Source organism: Atta cephalotes (assembly GCF_000143395.1).
Source record: "Atta cephalotes unplaced genomic scaffold scaffold00015, whole genome shotgun sequence".
NCBI lineage: Eukaryota > Metazoa > Arthropoda > Insecta > Hymenoptera > Formicidae > Atta > Atta cephalotes.
In genome coordinates, this window is record NW_012130079.1 from 4,343,874 (window position 1) to 4,366,457 (window position 22,584).

Below are 22,584 nucleotides of genomic sequence, written 5' to 3' on the forward strand. Positions count from 1 at the left end.
CAAATTAATAATTCCCCGAAAATGATATGATTCTCGGAAAATTATGAAACGTATAAATCGTATATTCATGAGTCATGTGTTCATATCCATGAATCATGCGAAAAAAATATTATTGTTAGCAAAGAAAAGAATAGAAAAGAGAAATTTTTTTGTTCAAAGGTCTATGGTGTCTCAACACGAAGGTCTGTTTTGAGGAACAAAGAAAAAGATTCTTATTCTACGAACGGTGAGTGACCAGTGTAGATTTTGAAAATGGAAGGAAACGGCACCAGAATAGACTATGAGGATATGTTTAGAGAAATTACAAAGAAACTGTATGGCGATGATCCTGATCACAGAAGTAAGCTTTTATGTAGAATTTTCTAGAATAAGTTAAAAATAATTTTACTGAGCGTTTTACTGAGTGTCGATATATTATCAATTATTGATTATATTTGTTAAAGCAAAATAATATTGGGAAATCTGCAATAGAAATAATTAAAAAATTTATTTATCTATAATATATTCAGTAAATTTTCAATGAACTTTTTTTTTACGCAACATGTATGCATCATATGAATGCAATTGAAATTGTGTGTATACTTTCTATTGATCATTCACGATTTGATTAACTCATTATCTAATTGTTTAATTGTTTAACGTTAACTGTGTTCAGCAATAAAAAAATTCCATTTATAATTGGTCATTTAATTAAGCGTTTACGAAATTATATTTTTTCTGACTAGTTATTCTCGCATGATAATTAATTACTGACTATGAAATAGCGAGCCTGGAAAGTAGTCAAAATTCGATTTCGGAAAATAGCATTAAAAAATATTCTATAATAAAATATAATTCTTTTTACAACTTTTTTCAAATAATAACTAAATAATTATCATTCATTTATAGTATAACAATCATTTGAATTTTTTAAAAGTGATTTTTATATTTATTATTAATTTTCTTTACAAATCATTAAGTTTGTTGTATATTCAAGAATAAAATGCTATTAATTTAATTTAATTTATTTTTTTAAATTTTAATATATAAATTACTTTAAAATCACATTAGAACTTTAGCAATAAATTGATAGTCAAATAGTACTTCACTATTTTCAAATATACTGTAGTTTTACAATTATGAAAGCTCTTTCGAAACTTGATAACAAACGAATATTTTGATGAATATTCTGAAAAAGTAGAAGAAATTATCAGAAAACCAAACAATATTTTCTTCTAAAATGACTAAGTTATTGAATTTTAATAGAAAAATTTTTTTCTTATTTTAATTGTTCGCAACCCTAAAGAGTGTTTAAAATTTAATTAAACCATTCTCTCACTCCGATTTCTATTTTAATTTGTCTAAATTTCTTTTTCTGAAAATTCATTTTTCGCCGCTTTCTCCAAATAAATTATAAATTATGTAAATATTTTCTTTATTATTATTTATTTTTAAATATTGTTATAGGATTGTGAAATAGTATTGATGAAAATATTTTTTTAGTAAAGATGATGCACGAATGAAACAGGTACGTCCGTACAATAGCGTGTCGCTATATTTCTTTAGGGATGCATTCTACATTCGCTCATAACATTACAGCATCATTTAATAAATTTTAGATGTGCTATATTGGAACTTGCTATAATTTTTGATATTTTCATCTTAAATTTATGATAAGTAATCCAAAAATCAGAAACAAAGCAACATTAAAATAAAACTACTTTTTACATCTTCAGCAACATTAGATACTCCATTCTTATTTAATTTGTAATTTTGATCTTGGATTTGTGTTCAGCAACCTTGAAAACAAATTAATATTAAAGTAAGACTATTTTTTGTATTTCGGTCCGCGATTTGCGCGGTTGGAGTCACAAACGATTACTAAATTCTTTTGGTAAACTCTAAAGTCTTTTGATAAACTCTAAAGTCTTTTGGTAACCATTTAATTAATTTCCGAATTATGACTACTTTTTCTGACATCTTAGCTAGCTATGGAATGTTTTATTTCATAAAAGAATGATGAGTTTTTTTCATTAAAGAGATTTTTTTCTAAAATCGTTCGTTTTACCGATGAAATATAATAATTTTCATAGAATGATATCGCAATCTATTAGTAATGAATCACGATCCGGCGATAATCCTTTGATACTTCTGATGATATCACATATATTACTTTTACAAATTTGAAAATCCTTTTCCAAAATTATGTATTATTCTAGTTTATAATGCGGAATTTATGTTGAGAGCAACAAAAATTTTTGAAACTGAGATTTTCTTTACTATTTTTTATCCAATATAATGTTAGAACAGCTAAAATTTGCTTCATATAAAATCTCTGAAATTTGTATTTACAAAATATGAGCATCTAATTTTATACGATATCATTCTACGAAAATTTATGTATGTATGAAATATTATAAATAGTAGCAAGTAGTGATGTGTTAATAACATGTAAATCATAGATAAACTAGGGCATTATGGTTATACGGAAAAGATTTTGCCCTAGGCTGTAATTTCTTCAATAATTGCTAAATAGAGCATTTTTTTAGTCATACTAAAAGTCTATGGCCATCTTCGCCGTATGGCTGTCTTATCTGAGTTTACCTTATGTGTGAAAGTTGTAAGACCTATTGAATTGGTAAAATAACAATTCTGTTGAGTTTACTTTAAGATCTCTTTAAATGCGAAGAGTTAATATAATTTATCATAATTTCGTCATTACAGCATCGAATGTGCAAAATGAGTTCGAAGCATCAGTTTCTTACAAGACTGAAGAAGATACAGGAAATGGTACTGATGGTAGTGATGATGGAAATTGGACGTACGAGGACGAACCATTAAAAGGAACCGACGGAAGTCGAATTGCAGCTTATCACGCCGGAAAAGCCATGTGGCGATGTGACGAGTGTGGTAAGTACACATAATTTACATACATTGTTAAAAATGTTCTTACAATAATGTACAGCAAATAAATTTAAAGACACGGATGTATATCTAATGAACGTTGCATAAACCTATCTGAAAAATTTTTTGCTAACTTGTTTACAATCTCACGCTTAAAGGTCTAGATCGATAGAGTATACAGAATATAGTTGAGTAATTTTCTATCCAATAGTGTAAAAAGTTTAGCTGATGCAAGATAAAAATAAGTTGATTAGCAAGGGTAGATAGTGAGAAAGGTCCCCTTTCTAATTACTGATCATACTGTTTTGAAGAGACAGTACTTTTCGTATTTTTCGCTTGCATTTCTTCAATTTATACTGCTAGAAAAAATAGTTCATCATTAATTTTTCTTGAATACTGTTATATATTTACTCTTAAAAAAAAGGAGTAAAAAATTTATGTTTATCATTATCAAATAAATAATACTGTCCAACACGATTTTTAAACCATGAACAGGACTGATTCTTACGGATTTTTTGTTACTGAAAATGAATATATAAATGAAATTACTCTCTCATCATGTTTTTGAGATTTATCTTAATTGAACTTAAAGATACTGAAAATGGCATTTTTAAATGATATTTTTGAGATAAAATACCTCAAAAACGTGACATAATAGAACAATTTTATTTATGGATAAGTTTTCAACGACAAAAAATCTGTAAGTATCACTTACTTTTATTGATTGCTTTATACAAAAAGTATCATTTACAATGAGAAGAAGGGAACTTAAATCCTTAGATAAATGTAGTTCTTTGAGGTTATACAATTTGAATCAGTTACATATGATGGTTTGTGAAATCGCTGATTATGAATCTGAAATTGTTTAAACAAATTATGTAATAATTTGTTTAAATTTTAATTTGAATGAAAATAATAGCACTATTATATTCTATGAAAAAAAAATGCATTATTTTTCCGCTATTTCATTTGTTGTAAAAAAAATAAGAAAAAAAACAAAAAATAATTAAAATTGCATGATCGTCAAAGGGTTACATTCATCTATGGATTTAAGTTCCCTTGCTCTGCTGCTTCTTGTATAAAGTAGCCAATAAGATTTGAATCTTATAGATTTTTATCTCTAAAAATGAATGAAATGAATTTGCTCTTTGTCACGTTTTTGAAATTTAACTCAAAAGTATCAAAAAATACAATTTTTGATATCTTTAAATTCAATTTTTTTCAAAAACGTGACATAATAGAGCAATTTCATTTACAGATTTGTTTTTACCAACAAAAAATTTGTAAGAATCGCTTGATCTTGTTGATTTAGAAAAAATTTAAATTTGTCAAGCAGTTTAATATTATATCGAATTTCAACTATAAGAAAATAGATTGGATTTAAGATAAAATATAAATTGGTCATGAATATATTTTATAGCGGTTTTTATTCGTAGCTGATTTGAACCGACCTATACTCCGATTCTGTAATTCTTAACGATAATTCGGTACTGTTCATTGTCATTGTACAGATATTAGATATATATGGTAAAAAATCTACTAACAATATAATGATACTTGTATTTTCTTTTCTTTCCTATTATATTATTTTTTCTTTATAGATATATTTTATTTCTTTATAGATCTACATGTATAAATATTATAAATTATAGGTATTATCCTCTTTGCACATTAGTTAAAAATTTATTTATTTTTTTCATTTTTTATATTGTTTATTCGAACATAAAATCAGTCTTTTATGAAACAACGCTAAAGATGCTTATATATACTTAATATAATTAATTAAGCCGAACTATTAATTATATGTAATTAAATTAATACACATGATGGGTCATTCGTGACCCATAGCATTTCTTTTCCTTGAAATATTACAAACATCTAGCTAAATTATCTATATTCTTTTCCTGAAAAACTTTGGCACCTAGAGAATTGTTGCGCGCGCGCGTGCGCGTGCACATGCATGGGTCTGTTCGTGTTGATCAAATCCTTCAAAATTTTTGCATTTATTAAAACGAGATAAATATATATTTGGACATTGAAAAAAAAAATGTCAGTAATATATGTATATTATAGAAAGTTATAATAAATATTTTTCTAATAAATTATAAGTTTTTATAATATAATAGCAATAATAAAATATATTGTTTAAATGTAATATAGCTTCAATTTATATCTACTAATGTATATTAAAAAAATGTGTTTACTAAATAATTAAATCACACTTGAATTATTTTTTTTTAGACATTTATTTCCTATTGATTGTATTCTCACATGTATAGTCTTGTAGATTTAATATAATTTTTTTTAGTTTGAAAATATCAATTTTAAGATATTGAAATATTTTTTCCTTTAAACATTTCTGTTTCAGAGTTTTACATTTTTATACGATTATTTTTAAATAAACATTACATATACAACTTTACAAATACTTTCTAAAGATATTAAGATACATGTAAGAATCACTTAACGATTTTCATAAACTTGAAAAAATGATAGAATTAGCTCAGACAGATTAACGCGAGAGATCCATCGTGTGTTCAAAAAGCAAAAATTATTATGTGTATTAAGAATTAATTGTAATTAATTTAATTAATTTAATTATAATTTAATTATAATTAATTTAATTATTTTATTTCTATATTATTTTATATATTAATTTGATTTGTAATATACAGATAGTCTTATAAAAACTGAATTGACTTTATCCGCATGAATAAATAACTATCTGATTTTCACAGGAGACATCCTAACGAGTGGTCCACGAGAAATTGCCGAACACTTCATGGAGCATCATGCGTCGAGAATCCTAGCTGATAGCAGAAATAGGCATCATTCACCACGCAAAGATTATTTGCAAACGGATTTTAAAATCGAAGATGTAGTCATGTATTTAGAAAGACTTCGTGAACGTGCTGAACGAGCGGCTCCTCCTACCCGAAGAACTCAAGAAACGCAAACTGTACCTGCGACTTTATTAACAACTACATCGAGCTTTCATTTGCAAGAACTGCCATCTGCCCCTGCGCTACAGCATTTACAACAGGTATTATATATGTACATTACGTAATAAAAAATATTATGTAATAATATACATATGTACGCCAACGTTTCGTGAACTTTGCCATTCACCTCACCAAGGCGCTCCTCGTCCTTCGATGCAGTGAATGGCAAGGTTCACGAAACGTCGGCATTAGATCACGACACGGCGACAATCCGTAAACTCTTTGGCACTTCTGAAGAAACATACCCGTGAAAGCCTCAAAAGTAATATACATATGTGGTATCATATACAAGGTTACAAAAACCATTTAGCATTTATGGTAGATAGTTCATACCATGAGTTTTAAAAGTCATAGTAAATATAAGTCGAAAGCTCAATCGTTTCTAGAGAGATCAACAATTTTATATGTTAGTATCATAACTGACTTATTGGCTTCTACGTGTCGCATGCGACATGAAGATATATCTCAGTGTTCAAACCGTATTATGAGAAATCATCTCATTGGAGATGTAATTTTTGCAAATAGGCTATTATGATTATCTCAATTTCTCTCTTTTCACATCGTATGCAACACTAGAGAAGATGACAATAAGTTAGTTATGATACTAATATATAAAAGTATTAGATAGATAGAGATACGTATAGGTATCTCAAAAATTTCGATTGAAATTTCGATCTATATTTACTAAAATTAAATTAAACAAGAACAAAGGACTTTTAATGTACAAAAACAATCGAAATTAGAAAGGGCATGTAAGAGTTAAATATAAAATTCAACATAAAAATCTAAGATATAAAATGTATTATGCTCTGTAAGTAAAATCATATTACATGTTTCGGCATCTAGATTGAGCTATCTTCAGATAAAAAAAATTCATGCAGTGTTAGTAAAATGATGAAGACAATAATTTGAAAATATACAAGACATTCATCGGGCCTCATCTTATACTTGTATATTTTTACATTATCTTCATCATTTTATTGTACTACTACTGAATTTTTTTTTATCTGAAGATGGCTCAATCTAGATGCCGAAAAACATGTAATATGATTTTAATTACAATTTACAGAGCATAATATATTTTATATCTTAGATCATTATATTGAATTTTATATTTGACTCTTACATGCCCTTTTTAATTTTGATTGTTTTTACTAAAATTCTTTTACTTATTATGGTATGTATCATCTATCACATAAATGTGAAATTATTTTTAGGTCCTGTATATGTATATAATATTATATAATATAGCATCTTGGAATCATATTCCAATATAACATTACTGCGGCAAATATTTCTACTAATTTTATCTACTGTCTTCTAATATCACTGATAATGCAAAAAAAATAATTTTATTTAATTCTGTTTTAAAGCCTAGTTTAAAAAGGCATAAACTTTCACAGAATACGACCACGATGTCTACTACTGTTGCGGCCTCCACGAGTAATAAACGTTATAACTGTCCATGCTGTCCTTATGGCACGGACAGACGAGATCTTTACACACGACATGAGAATATCCATCGCGAACAAAAACCATTTCATTGCTACATGTGCTACAAACCATTTAATCGTGCGGATCACGTAAAGAAGCATTTCATGAGAATGCACCGCGATCACGTGTACGATGTATCGAAGATACGGAAACCAGTGGATACAAACGCTCCCAAGTCGTTACAACAGGATACGACGGCAACCGTCAACGTGACCAGCCAACAACAACCGCAACAACAACATATGAGCAATCAGTTCGGTTTCGCTAGCAATAAGGGCTATCAACTACAGCCGAACACTGTCGCATCGAGCGCCAATGTAGGCACTACTGGTATCCATCAAGCGATAATCATGCCTTCTCCGTCGGGTATTGTGCAATCCGATAATAATTGCAATACAGGAAGGCGAGTGCAAAACGGTGGGTGCAATAGTAAGAGTCATCTTAAGGGAGGTTCCAAAAACGCACAGGAAAAAAGGTACGTTTCTGAAAATTCTCGAGTTTCATCACGCTTTGACGTCATTTTTAATTTATATAATTTTTTAAATATGTATGTTGAGTATCAAAATTGTGCGATTTAACATTCTCGTATTTATATGCAAATAAACATGACGTTTTTTGATAAGAAATTCTTCATATAGTATTGTAAATTGAATTTAACGAAATTATTGTAGTTCGAAAAATTTGTTTCAAATTTTGTTAGTCTAAAATTGTATGTACAACATTTTTAAAAACAAATTAAAGTTTTATAAATTTAAAAAAGGAGTTTTAAAGCTTGAAATCTCTACTTTTAAAAGCTTATTAAATTTTTTGAGTTTATATGAGTTTTGTAATTTTTGCATGTAAAAAATTACGAGCTGAAAAAAATGAAAAAAAATTTTCTCTTTGTAGGTCATGCCTAAAAGAATTTTCGAAAATTTTCGATCGAAATTATCTATCGTAAACATTCGAAATTTTCCCTATAAAATCATTTTTTGAAAATGTTCCTACGATTTTTTGTTTTTATGTTAAGTAAAAAGGAGCATTTGGACTTTAATTGTTTATAACTCCATCAAAAATTATAGTGTTACAATTAAAGCACCAGATTCCTATTGAAACGTGCTTTATCGAGTGAATAAATTAAAAAAAAAAGAATATATGCATTTGAACTAAAAATATATTATTTTCTTTCTAATCATTGCGTAATGATTACAAGGAAAGTAATGTCATATTTTTAGGTTAAATTTATATATATTTTATTTTTTAATAAAATTGGCAATTATATCATTCGATAGAACAAAGTTTTAGTTTTAAAAATCTGTATCTTTAATTGCGGCACGATTTTTAAGCAATAAAAGTTCGGAATGTTCCTTTTTACTTAACGCGAATAATTCAGTAAAAAAATCGAAGGAAAATTTTTTAAAAACAAATTTTTAGAGAAAACTTTAGATTTTCACGTCAGATAGTCGGAAATTTCGCAATATATTCTGTATATAACTTTGAGCTAACAAAATTTGAAATAAATTTTCCGAACAATTTATGTATTGAAGCATTTTTGTCAAGATACAGCTGCATATATTGTTCATGGACCGGAGTTGATAACTGGTGTCTAAAACGACATATGAATACCCATACGAAACCCTTTGCTTGTACCCTGTGTGAGTACAAAGCGGCGCGCGCCGAGCGACTTGCAACACACGTTCTAAAGGTCCACAATAGGAGACAATGTTCGAGGTGCCCGTTTCTTGCCGAAGATGCCAATCAATTGCAAATGCATCAGGTTCATGTTCATCGTGCGAGTGTGCCGTCGACATCGACTACTCAGAACGTAGCACCGCCAAATAATCGACATCAGCAACCCCTACAGTAAGTTTTTACATTTGATGTATGATTTAGTAAAAGGAATTTACACAAATTGAATTGGTTAAAATTTTATTATAATGTAGATCAAGTCCTGATCAAAAGTCTTCATGAGCATAAGGTCCAAAAATGAACAGTTTCCGAGATGTTGGAGATCAAATGCTGAAATTTATACGGTTATATTTATAATAAACGATGGCTGTCTAAAAGATACTAAAATATGCTATATAACGATTATTATCGAGAAGTCAAAGAAACTGTATTTAAAATAAGATTGCCAATATTTTGAACATTGTCATTAATTGAGTCTTCTATATTTCTTTAGAAATATATTGCCGCAGTACAATAATAAAATAAGCAATATTGAGGTAGAAAATCCAATTATTGACAATGTCCAAAATATTGGCAATCTTATTTTAAATACTTTTGTAAATATGAATTATATGATAAATAATTGTATATAATTGTATATAATTTTACTTAAATTTTGAAAATGTTTACTTATTATTATATTTCACAAATTTTAATCTTCTCATTAAAAAGAAAGTCTAAAATCTCAATTTTCATCTAAGTTTATTCTTATTAAGAAATAAGACGTAGTTATCAGAATGAGTAATTTTAAATTAAATTTACCAAACAGTGCCAATGAAATTTTCAGCAAGCAATTCAAAATGACTACAAATTTGGTATATATGTATGTACATATATATATTGGGTTGTCCGGAAAGTTCGTGCCGATTTTTAAGGAAAATTGAAACGCAGAAGATTTAAATTTTAGTATACATTTATTAAATTATATAGGTTAATCGGCACGAACTTTCCGGACAACTCAATAGTATATATATATATTTTTCCTATTTCTTATTGGTTGTATTCTCACATATGTGTAATAAGATTTTTATTGTTTAAAAATTACAATTTTAATTATGGAAATATTAGAAATCTTTTATTATTTTTATTTCTTTATTTAAAGGTTGTCAATTGATAAATAAATTTTTCATATAATTTTTCATATAATTTCGCAAAAATATTCACAAATTTGAATCGTTTTGTAATAGTCTAGAATACCTTCATTGTCAACCGAATAATTTATACGATTATCTATTGCTCATTATTGGATTTATAGTCCCGTGGGAGGAGGACGACCGCCACCTGGGCCACCAGTTTTTCCAGCACCGGCTCCAACGATTGCACCTGCTACCACTGTGATACCACCAAGCACTATACTCGGGTAAGCATTATAACGTTTATCGTTGCTGCACGTTGACACTCGGCTTCCATTTATTTATTCAGTTAATTGCATTTTGTTGCGTTTTCCCTACTTTTTTATTTACCATTAATTGCGCAATGAATGCCGCACGACATTAAATGGCGAGCTCTTTTGAATTTTATGTTCGCTCATTTGGCTAATGTTGGCGCGCTCGACGATGGGTCACGATTTGTATGCATTAACTTTTTGTCACGAGTTCTGATCGTCCGTCTGCTATTGTACGGATGATTCATGAAACGTCCAATGCTATCACATTTTCTATATTTAATGCGAAATCGATATACATCAATCGTTACCCGTTCATGATGCGGTCCGGCGATTCGTCATCTCGCGCATCATTGTCCACTCCTCCTCCTATATTTTGTTACGTTCTAGCGTCATTTTTTGATATTATTTTTAGTTAAAAAAACGATATCTCTTCATCTCGTATGCTATCACGTGCACGCTTCAATTTGCTTTTTCGATGTCGTAGGCCGCGCAATTCTGATTGCGTACGCGTTGTTGTTGCTGAATGTGTTCTTGTCCAGTTACACAGTTTTGTTTCTCTCACGTTGTGTTACGACGAACACTCGTACGTTGGTAGAAAAATGACGCGAACGTAACTTATGGAACAGTGCCGCGGTGGTTGCAGCCACGAGATGGTAAAGTCCCCTGCAACTGCAACGACTATGGCATACCCTACGGAGGAGGAGAAGCGGTCGCACCGTCACATAGGCGACACCATTGGTGACGACGACGATGACGACGACGATGATGATATCGTCCGAAGCAATGGTAACGGCCGCGAGGCACGCAGTCGTGACTTCGTCATATGTCGCGTCTGCGATTTCAAGAGTGATAGAGATGATGATCTTGAGTCATATTTAAATGATCACAATAACGGGAGTAGAAACGACGCTATCGATACATCTAATAATGATTTTACATGTAGTTGGCAGCTACCATCGACATCAAAAGCCGCTGATGAACTTTCGGAATCATCATCTTCGCAGGAATATGTAAGTATCCTAAATGAAAAGGAAAATCTAGGGATTGAAAATGGGAGCTCACGATGTACAACATCGAGGCGAAAACAAAGTCGGCCTCGACAAGTTATACGGCAACCTGATTATCAAATGAGATATTTGATACCCGCTTTAGGTTTGCAAAATATAAGACAAAAGTTCAAAATTACTAAAATTACTAAAAGTGTTCAATCTCAAAAGAAATCGACAGCACAGAGGATGTTTAAGTGTCATTTGTGCCCGAAATATGCACCCGCAAGAGGAAAAATTCATCGGCCGTACCATACCAAAGCGTCATTAACATTACATATGTTGTGGCGACATAAACGAAAATTTTGGCCATCCAAGAAGCTTGTAACAAGAAGACCTTGTAAAGAAGAGTCATCACCGACTGTCTCTTCAGTTACAGTTACGGTTTTTACTAACAAAAATTATAGATATAATAGATAACAGCAAATCAGGCTGTTATCTACCATCACAAAAATTATAGTAAGTTATAATTTTTAACTAATTGTAAGTCTTCGAGTAAAATTCAGACAAATAATTTTTCAGACATTAAAAAACTTGATAAATTTTATATTATTCTACTTGATAAAATTTGAATATTGATATTTTTAGTAATATTTTCTGACCTTCTCATTGCAGAAGATTAATGTAAGAATTTGTGATTCAAACTATTTTCTCATTACAGAAAAAATGATTTTAATTTTTGCAAATTAACTTTTTGTATGTATACTTGCACAAAGTATGAGTCTGTAACATAATAGTTTGCGTTAATGAAGTTTGAGAATAAATTTTATGGTTTTAAAATAACGTAATCTGTTTTGTAGAGTTGAAAGAATGAAAAAATATAAAAAGATGTACGAGGTCTATCTCATTTGTAGAACATTACCAAGAGTGATAAAATCACTGTGAACGGTAGATGCGTTCCTAAGAAAGATATTCTGAAAGAGATCCGTATATTTCCTTTATTGTGTATAAATTCAATAATAATTTTTTTAATAAAATACTCTTGTTACGTATGAGACAGATATCGTACATATAATTGAAAGTATTTTAATGTAACTTACATAAGAATATGTAAATATGTTTTTTCCACAATAATCTTAACTGCTTCAACATTAGATAAGATGTTCAGATTGATTATAAATGTTATATATAAATGATTTTTTCGGAATATCGGTTGGACATGTGAAGTGTAAAGTGTAAGATTTCATGTAAAATTAAAGGGAAGGAAGTGAAAAATTTTTGATAACTGATATGTTAACCTTACGTTCAAATTATCGAGTTGAATTTCGAGTTTTGAGTCAAACTTCATGAGCATTTCTATAATTCACATTAAGATTCACATTAAGATTTCAATTTTGTGTATTTGTTATGTAATTAGATATACATGCGAGAGTTTGACTCTCTTGGAGCTCGTCTCTAGATTTGATTTGAGGTTCGACTCGAGTTCTTCCATGACTTTACAATCTGAACTCATCTTTATACATACACCCTCCTTCGAAACACATTTCATAAAGGAAAAAGGTTAATAAAGTCGTTTTGAACACCTTACAGATTTTTAGTAGATAATATTTTTTATTGTGCGATTATTAGGAATGTAAAAAATAATTATTATACAAGGTGTTTAGAATTTAAATGTCGATAAAATGTCGAGAGTGTGTAGAGAATCGAGAAACTAGAAAAAAAGTCCTGTAGAACTGTGTTCATTTTTGCTTCGTTTTGGAGAAAATCGCGAAAAAGAAAAAACATAGTTTTCATTTTATATTTTCATGAAGAGAAAGATCTACTACATTAAGCAAGTGAATAAATATAACGTGAATAAGTCATTACTTATTCATGCAAGATATTGTTTAAAATGTTAGCTTCTTACAGCAATGCAAGCATTGCATTTAGTACGGATAGCTTGTGTTGCAGCTAAACATTGATCTGGTGATATTTGGTGCACTGCAGCCTCGATTTGATTTCTCAATCAAATCTGTTCTTTTGAGTTGATTGACAACAAATAAACTTCCTACTTCAGGATCCACTCACAAAGAAGACTAGATGTGATGTCAGATCAAGTGACTGAGGTGACCAAGATACTACTACTTCTTCACATCCAATCCATCATTGTGGAAAATGTCTATCTAGCCAATCTTGAATAGTTTCTGCCATAATGAGCTGGACATCTCATCGAGTTGAAACCACATTTCAATTCGTTGCTGCAGATGGATGTCTTTTAAATAATCAGAGAAGTTAATCTCCAAAAAAATCTGTATATCTGACTACATTTAACCTGTCGGGTAAAAAAATGGGACCCACTGGACAAAACAAACAAAAAACTTTTCATTTTAAAATTATTATTATTGTTTTCGTGTACGCTTTTACGACGATAATATTTTAGAAGCAGTGCAAAAATGAAACAACTATGTTTTGTCTTTTTTACGATTTTCTCCAAAATGAAGCCAAAACGAGTATATATCTATAGAACTTTTTTTCTTAATTTATCGATCCCTACACACTCTCGAAATTTTGACATTTAAATTCCAAACATCCTATATATCACTATAATACTCAAACCTTTTAGCTAATAAGTGAATTAATAAAATATTTTTGTTCATTATACTGCTCTGCTATCATATAAACGTCATTATGTTATATTAGATATTTATCGTCCCCAAGGTGAAGATATACAACTCACAGTGAAAAAATTATTTGATTACTCTTAAAATATGGGTATCTACTCATTAAATGGTGAAGTTTACAGATAGATAATATTATTTGTCCCTACAGATTTAAGTCTCTACATCATACCAAAATTGTATTGCTATATGTTATTGTAGAGATTTTTTATTTTTTCAATTTTTTTGAATTCGGAAATCGCATTATTGCATATAGATATTCATTTGAAAGATATGTCAAGAGTAATTAATATGTCAAGAGTAATAAAAAAATTCAATTTCTCACTATGAGTTGCATTCATCTTTGTCTTGGAGAATGATAGATAGTTTAAAAACACGTTAATATAATGCAGAGTAATATAATGAACGAAAATGTTTTATTAATTCACTTATTAATCATGAAAAGGACTTAGGTATCACATTAGGGACCATAAAATGGCCTTATTAACCTTCCTCCTTTGTTATCATCACGATTCAAAATCCGTAGTTCAAATTTTGAGCATATTACTTACGGCGTATCTTGTAATCGGGTCTTGTGATATCAAATAGGAGAAGACGAAAGAGTACGAATTTAAATATTCTAAAAATAATTGTTTTTAGAATATTTAAATTCTATGTTATTATGTTTCTAATAATTTACAAAAAGCAGCGAAATCCTTAAAAAAAACTTTAAAAAAATTATACAAATACATAAAAAAGATATCGAATATTACATTCTTCTTAATAAAAAACGGATACGAAATAAATGCAATTAGTCAAGTATTTCATCATGTAAAACACATGATAGACTGAAAGCGATTAAAATAGTCAACCGAATTATAGTGAAAAAAAAACTTTACGTATCCAGGTCATATTTGCATTTCTCAACACAGTATTTGAATTATGAAAATATAAAAATAACAGACACATGTATAAATATACATGTATATGTATATTTATTCGTATTGCATATTTTTTTGTATTCCATATTTTTTTTGTTTCGTATTAGACGGATAGTTTTAGAATGGTAGCAATTGACAATTTGGTCCAATTTGATACCAGTAACAAAAATTTTTTTTTCGTTGTGATCTCGCTAATGATGATCCCAACTGTTGGTCGAAACGTTCGAATGTAAAATAAGTTAAATTACAATTTATCTACACATTTATCAATGTGTGTGCATCAATGTTTGTTGTGTGTACATTAAATACCGCACTAAACTCTCATTTGCCTGAATTTTCTATATTATCTCAATTTCGGAAGTCCATAACTATCACTTTTTGTTTATAAAAGTGTATTTTAAAGTTCATATTTTGAAGTTAAATTTTAGTCCACCAGAGTGAATTTGGCCATAACAATGCGATGACAGACTGACTGAACTCCAAATATAGACCAAACTGACCAAACATAGATCAGATCCATGAATATCTGAGGTAAGTTAACAGCCTGGAAAACTTAACTTACTTAAGATACAAATTAATTCATAATGAAATTAATTAAATTTAAAGTTAAGTGAATAAAAAAAGTAATTGAAAAGTTCGAAATTAAATTTGATTCAAATGATCACTCAAAAGAAAAAAAAACAATTTGACCGTTTTAAATAATTTTTCTCACAGTATATTTATTAAAGAATCACTGATTTTTTTTGCAATTAACGATTATATAATATAAAGATAAAATTATATAATCATTCCTTTGCATTAATCTTAGAATTAACTTTAAAAAAATCAAATTAAAAGTCAATAGTTAACAATAAAATATTCATTTAACAAATCAATTTTAACTTAACTTAGTTACATTTAATTAACTATTTAACTTAATTTTTAATTTTTTCACTTAGCATTACCTAACCCTGATCTGTTGGTAAATACATCGACAGATTAACGTTATATAAATATCATGTCTTTGAATTTTGTACAGAAATTAATTGCACCAAAAATTATATTATCAATATACATGTCACTTGCTTTTGTCATGAAAGTCTTTTTTAGGGACTCTATTTCGAAAAATTATTTTATTAGAATACGAATGAAAATTCTCATAGTGGAGAGTTTTTATGTATCCGCAGATATGATGAACGCTAAAATCACGTTAGTGGACATGCGCATTTTGACTCCCTAATACCTAATCTTTTGTCGCGTTCAGCAGAATGTTTATTTTGTCAACTTTTGAAACTTTCCTTTATCCTGATTGAATTACATTTTCAGATCTAAAAGTATAATCCAATCAGCGCGAATAAAACTTTTACAGTTGCAAAATAAACATTCTGCTGAATGCAACCTTTTATCTTATTAAGTCTGCAAACACAACAGTATAGTAAACCTTAAGCCTTATCCCCGCAAACACAATAGAGTAGTAAGCCTTAAGTCTTAGAAATTGATCAATCACAGTCGAATGTAAGAAAAATAATTGATTATGATTGCCAATTCCTTAAAGCTTAAGGCTTACTACTCTATTGTGTCTGCAGGATTAAGGAATTGATCAATTACGGTCGATTATTCTTTTCACATTCGATTGTGATTGGTTAATTTCTTAAGGCTTAAGGCTTACTACACATATTGTATTTGCGGACTTACCCATATAATTTTTTTAATTGACTGTGTTCAGCAAAATGTTATTCTGCAACTATTGGAAGTTTTCTTCGCGCTGAATTAAATTATACTTTTAGATCTAGAAGAATGGTCGTATCTCAATAGACATCATAAAACGATGCAAAACTGTTATGTTTTGCTGAACGCAGCCATTTACGAGAAGTTGGACGTGGCACCACAACGTTCACTCGCGGCGGTGCCGCGTACTGCTCGCGAGTGCTTTGCTCAATCATTAAATTTTGACATTTAGACATATTCTTTTGGTTTCTGCTGTCAATCTGTCATCAACATGTCCGATAGACCTATTGCCCTATTCTGTAAGTCTTAACGATAATGTCGACATCGTTATAGTGTTGAACAAGTATTTTATATACTAAAAAAATGCGTGACGACATATAATAATTGACATTGTCATTAAAAGTTACAGAATAGGGCCAATCTGCTCACTGCCAATCTGTCGTGTATTTTGATTAACAAATCCTATGTGTTAAATATGCTGTAACTCTCGCAAAACTGTTCGTTATTAATCGCCATTAATCGTAACTCTCTGATATATAAGTACATATATATTGTCGACTAAAGTTGTTGTACATTTGCAATTAACAAAGTATATGTTTCTCTTTTGGGGGCTTTCAGCAAACATAATTTTGCAATGTTATAGGGGAATATTTTGTTTATTTAATTAATGAAATATGTCTATTATTAAAAAATAATTAATAAAAAAGAGGATTTAAAAATACAATTGTTCATATTCTTCTCCAAGTATTTTTATAAAGTTTTTTTATAAAGTTTTTTACACCTCTCATTAAACTAATTTTTAATATTATTTTCAAACCTTAGTTTATAAAAAGTATAATAAAAACATAATTATAATAATTTTTTAATTAATACAGTGCGATGAAAAAATTATTAAAATAACAATGAGGGATATAATTTATATCTAATAATTTTTTTAGTAATTTATAAATTAATAGTAATAAAAGAAATCATATATCGAATGTCGGTACATAGTATATGAACGGACAAGCTTTACGTATGAACCGAAGGCTGTCGCCACGGTTCTTACATTTCTGCATTTCTACATATAATTTATTTAAAATTGCATAACGCAATTTTATTGGAAAAAAAACATAATATGTAACAATAAATTCAAATATCAAGATAATTCAAAGAATTTTTTAGCTTTTATTTTTTGTTTTGATCTGAAATGATTAATATTTTATAGTTTTTATAAATAAATTTATCTTACAAAAACTATAAAATATTGATCATTTCAAATAAAACAAAAAAATAAGAGCTAAAAGTTATTTAAAATGTAATAATTATATTATATATATATGTTTTATATAATATATAAAGAAGTATGGCGACTGGTTTCTCAATGATAACCATTAATGATTGGGGGACTCAATCAACACATAATATTAAAAAAATATTTTTAAATATTTATTTAATGTAAAAATATTAAATAAATATTTAAAAAATATTTTTTAAATGTTGTGTATTGATTGGAGAACCAATGATATTATTGATCAATAGTAACTGTTGGTCAACTGTAATTTGGCGAAAGTAACTATTGACGTGTAATAAAAAATGTTTCCTTCTGAATTTGGAAATTTCATGATACTCCCAAATGATCACTCATATATTCTAAACTGTACCCTAGCATTAGTTTACGCGGCGTTTACAAAGAGATTTTAAGATGTAAATTTTAAGCCTTATAAAGAAAATAATAATAAACTATGGCCTAATTTACATCGTGCACTTGATACGGATACTAACTAGTAATTTTCTATTGAATGATCTAATTTTGGCGATATGTGTAAACATATTTACGATATGTGTATTTAATTAATCATTTTGATGCATATTGTACTAATTTAGATCAATTTTGCATTGATGCATAATATACCAACATCATTCTTTGAATATATCGCTTAAATTAAAATAATTTAATAGAAAGTTATTAGTTAATACGTGTATCAAGTGCATGAAAGTAGGCATGATTGGTCAATTTTTTACGGCTTAAAGCTTAAAATTTATGCCTTAAAATCTCATTATAAACGCCACTTCAAACTTTGCGATCGTACGGAATTAAGATTTTGATAATCCATGAATACTATGATGCTAATGTATAATACTTGTGTGTAACTGCGACATATCCATCAATAGGTGTTAATACTTGCAAACATACATTATAAGCAAAGAAGAATTATTTGTATAATTATTTGTATAAACTGTTTCTGTTAGAAATTATCGTGTGCATCAGGATTTATTTAATCCGGTTTTATCACGCAAAATAAGCAGTTACCTTTTATCGAAAATAATTTCGCCGTTGAATGATTATCCTAACGAACCTTCTGTTCAGTAACGTAAAACCTTGATAGCTAAGAGAGAGAACATCGATCTGATGTCGACAATCCGTAATTGGATGAAATTTAAAACCGTTCGATACCACATTCTCCGCTTTTCGTTACAGAATAACGTTATCTCGAAATTATCAACAAACTTCAACAAACTGATTCAATTTGTCAAATAAACAATACGATGAAAGAAATAATTGTAAAAGTGTTTTATATACAATGCAGCTGCATAACGAATTTATCGAATTTGTTGTCTTCTAAATTGAGTCAATTGCCGTAGATTTATATAAAACAATTTATATAAACAATTTATATAAATCGTTTATAAAAACAATTTATATAAATCGTTTATAAACATCTTACATTGATCAATTGATAATATACAAAAGATTGCATAGTTGGATTATGTAATTCAATATTTTGATTTTGTTTCAGGGTAATAATTATTAGGAGAAAAAGCGTATTATGCTGTGATATAATAAATCCACTTACTATCTCCACTATTAAATAATGCTATTATATTAAGGATTCTAGTGATTATTTAAATTATTTGCCAGTAGCTTGCCGTTACACCATGATGCTAGTATGTCAATAGCTAGCACTTATCATTATAACGCATTTTTTATTTTCAAATATTTCGAAACATTTTAAAATATTAATTTTACATTTTAATTTTACTTATATTTTTTTATTCTTCTTAATCTTGATTGTATTATCACACGAATATATGTATATTTAAATATGTTTTATTATTTAACATATTTGATTTTATACATTTCGAGTTATACAAAATTAAACAAGGGTCAGCATGGGATTTTGTTAATATGGATCCCTAAATTTGCTGATAGTTGATAACTTCTTTTACAAGATTTTATATCGAAATAATTATTACATGAATGTTTATAGTTCTGCTGTTAATTTATAATTTATGTTACATATATAGATTTTTAATAAGTTTAAGCTTATATTAAAAACTTATGTATAGGATGCATCACCAGAATCCGGACAAATTGAACATTTCTTTAAACAAAATATTTTTAATGAAAAATTAAATATTACAAAAATCTTTTTACATGGCACTTGGGGGATCCCTATAGAGCATAATTATTCGATATATCTCCCATTAGCTTGAATGATGGCCTCTATTCTCGGTCTGAAGCGTTTGTACGCACACTGTAATGTAATGCTGTCCATGCTGACGAATACTGTCTCAATAGCAGTCCTTAATGACGTCACATTGGAATGCCGAGACTTGTTTGTGACCCTTTCAATTACGCTCCATACGTAGTAATTCAAGAGATTTAAATCTCGACTGTTGGGAGACCAGAATTCCTTGGATCAAAACTTATCGACGTTGTCTGAGAGTCAATTTTGAATCAAATGATGTATAAGCCGGAGCACTGTCCTGCTAAAAAACATATAGCCTTCCGGACGCTACAGTTTCCATCTACGGCTTCACTACATCCATCAGAACGCGCAACGATTGCCCTGGGTCATCCAGCGCTTGGACCCTTTCGAGTTTTCGGGGGTCCTCGCGGTGCATTCTTTCGAGTGACTCTTTCTCGCTGGCATACTAGAACTTTCGTTGATTGTTCTAAAGCCGTGCTATAACATATATTTTATCATAAACGATTGATCTCGGATATCGGGTACCCTAATGATTGATTTCTAAAGAACCGAATTATTTTCGTTGCAGCGCGAAGGCCTTCAATGATCGCGGCTCTTCGATTATACTCCGCATTTGGTTTCAACATCGCAGCCATTTTGAGAATATAATTGTTTACTAGAAGCATCAGGCTTTCTCAGATGCCAACAACAATCTCTGGCGAAGGAGCACGATATAAAGGAAAATTTAAATTGAAATTTATCCGATTTTGGTGACACATCCTGTATATATTTGCATACATTTCATAATATTTTCTTTTTTTGTTAATTTCATAATCAAATTCTATTTTTTAAACAAAATCAATTTTTTAAATTTATTTGTGTAGAAGGCCACATTATCATGTTTGGTTTTCTATGAGTTATTATGCAATATCATCACATTTTTATAGTGTTTTAAGTAATAAATGTTTCATAATTTTGAATTTATAATCGATTGAATAATATTTTCACGAATGTAAATATTGATTATTAACGAAGTCATTGAAAAAAAATATAAATGGTCACAATATTATTTTTTTCTCTTACAATACATGGATACATTAATAAAATTAATCTTTGTTTCTTACAGAGATTAATTTTATTAGTGTTAATTTCAAATATATGCACAACTCATACACTCTTCAACCGATAGACGTCCTGGGAATGTCCTAGAAGGTTCAGAAAACACAGGGATATTTGTCCTAAAGACATCCAAGACATCTTTAAGGATGTTTCATATACATAAACTACATAATATTAAAATAGTTATATTCATTATAAAATATAGTACATTTTTCATCCACTTAGATATTTGAAAAGCAAAAAAAAATATTTAACTTGATAACATGTATTTTCAAAAACATTTCACAATTTTAATAAGTTATTAAAAATTAAATTTCTATATTTTTCTATATCTTAGTAACGTGTGAATTTTCACAAGGACTTTTATCTTTATTTATTTTAAAAATGATTAATTACTAAATATTTATAACATTAAAAAAAGGACAAAGTGTTAAGAGGTTATTTCACTCTGAAATTTTTAAAAAATCGAAATTTTTTTTGCTTAAATCGATAGTTTAGGATCTAAGAATATAAAATATAATTTTTTATTGAAAATGAAATACAGTTGATTACGATTGTATTCCAAAATTCACTGCTAGTGCTGGAAATGTATAATACAATAAATGTATATACGGAACGGTAAACAAAGCAATCATTGTGCAATCTAGCAGTAAGTGTTCAATTTTGCAAGAGATGGCGTTGCAATATGTTAGATAAGGACAGATGTATACATTTGAGTGAGATAGAACGAGTAATAGAAATAATAGAACAAACGTAAGAAATGAATCAAAGACGTACATAAGCTTTATATATTTATAAATGGTATTATTATTAAATAAATAATAATATATATAATGTGTTGGGGCGTTAATTAAAAATTAACGGAGCCTACTTGAACTCGGGATCCCTCATTTTCAATTCTAGTATTCAGTGTGCTCTCTTTATTTTCTTATATAATTATAATATTATTATATTATATATCTTTTTATTTTTGTTTTTTATTAATTAATTTTTTGATTGTGATTTATATTGTAATCTGATTCTGTATATTTTATAAAATTATAAATAACCATATACTTATCGATTTTGATTGAAATTATATGGGCAATCAAAAGGTTAATTTATTGTACGAGAATTTTTCATACATAAATAGCTAATGAAAGTTTTCGAATCTTTAGAAATTTTTTATTTTATCAAATCAATATGTATGAAAAATGCTTATCGTATACAAATAAAGTATGTTCTAAAAATTATTTTTAATATTGATTAATTAAAAATTATTACTTGAATA

At 28.6% G+C, this 22,584-nt stretch overlaps 1 protein-coding gene across 1 annotated transcript; it reads left to right on the plus strand.

Annotated features, from left to right (window-relative positions):
- The first annotated feature begins 252 nt into the window (after positions 1-252).
- Positions 253-11,939, plus strand: LOC105618096. Its single transcript, XM_012199635.1, has 7 exons — positions 253-340; positions 2,704-2,889; positions 5,622-5,926; positions 7,259-7,854; positions 8,919-9,221; positions 10,333-10,446; positions 11,417-11,939. The coding sequence occupies exons 1-7, from the start codon at positions 253-255 to the stop codon at positions 11,937-11,939; spliced, it is 2,115 nt and encodes a 704-aa protein (XP_012055025.1).
- Positions 11,940-22,584: the final 10,645 nt, after the last annotated feature.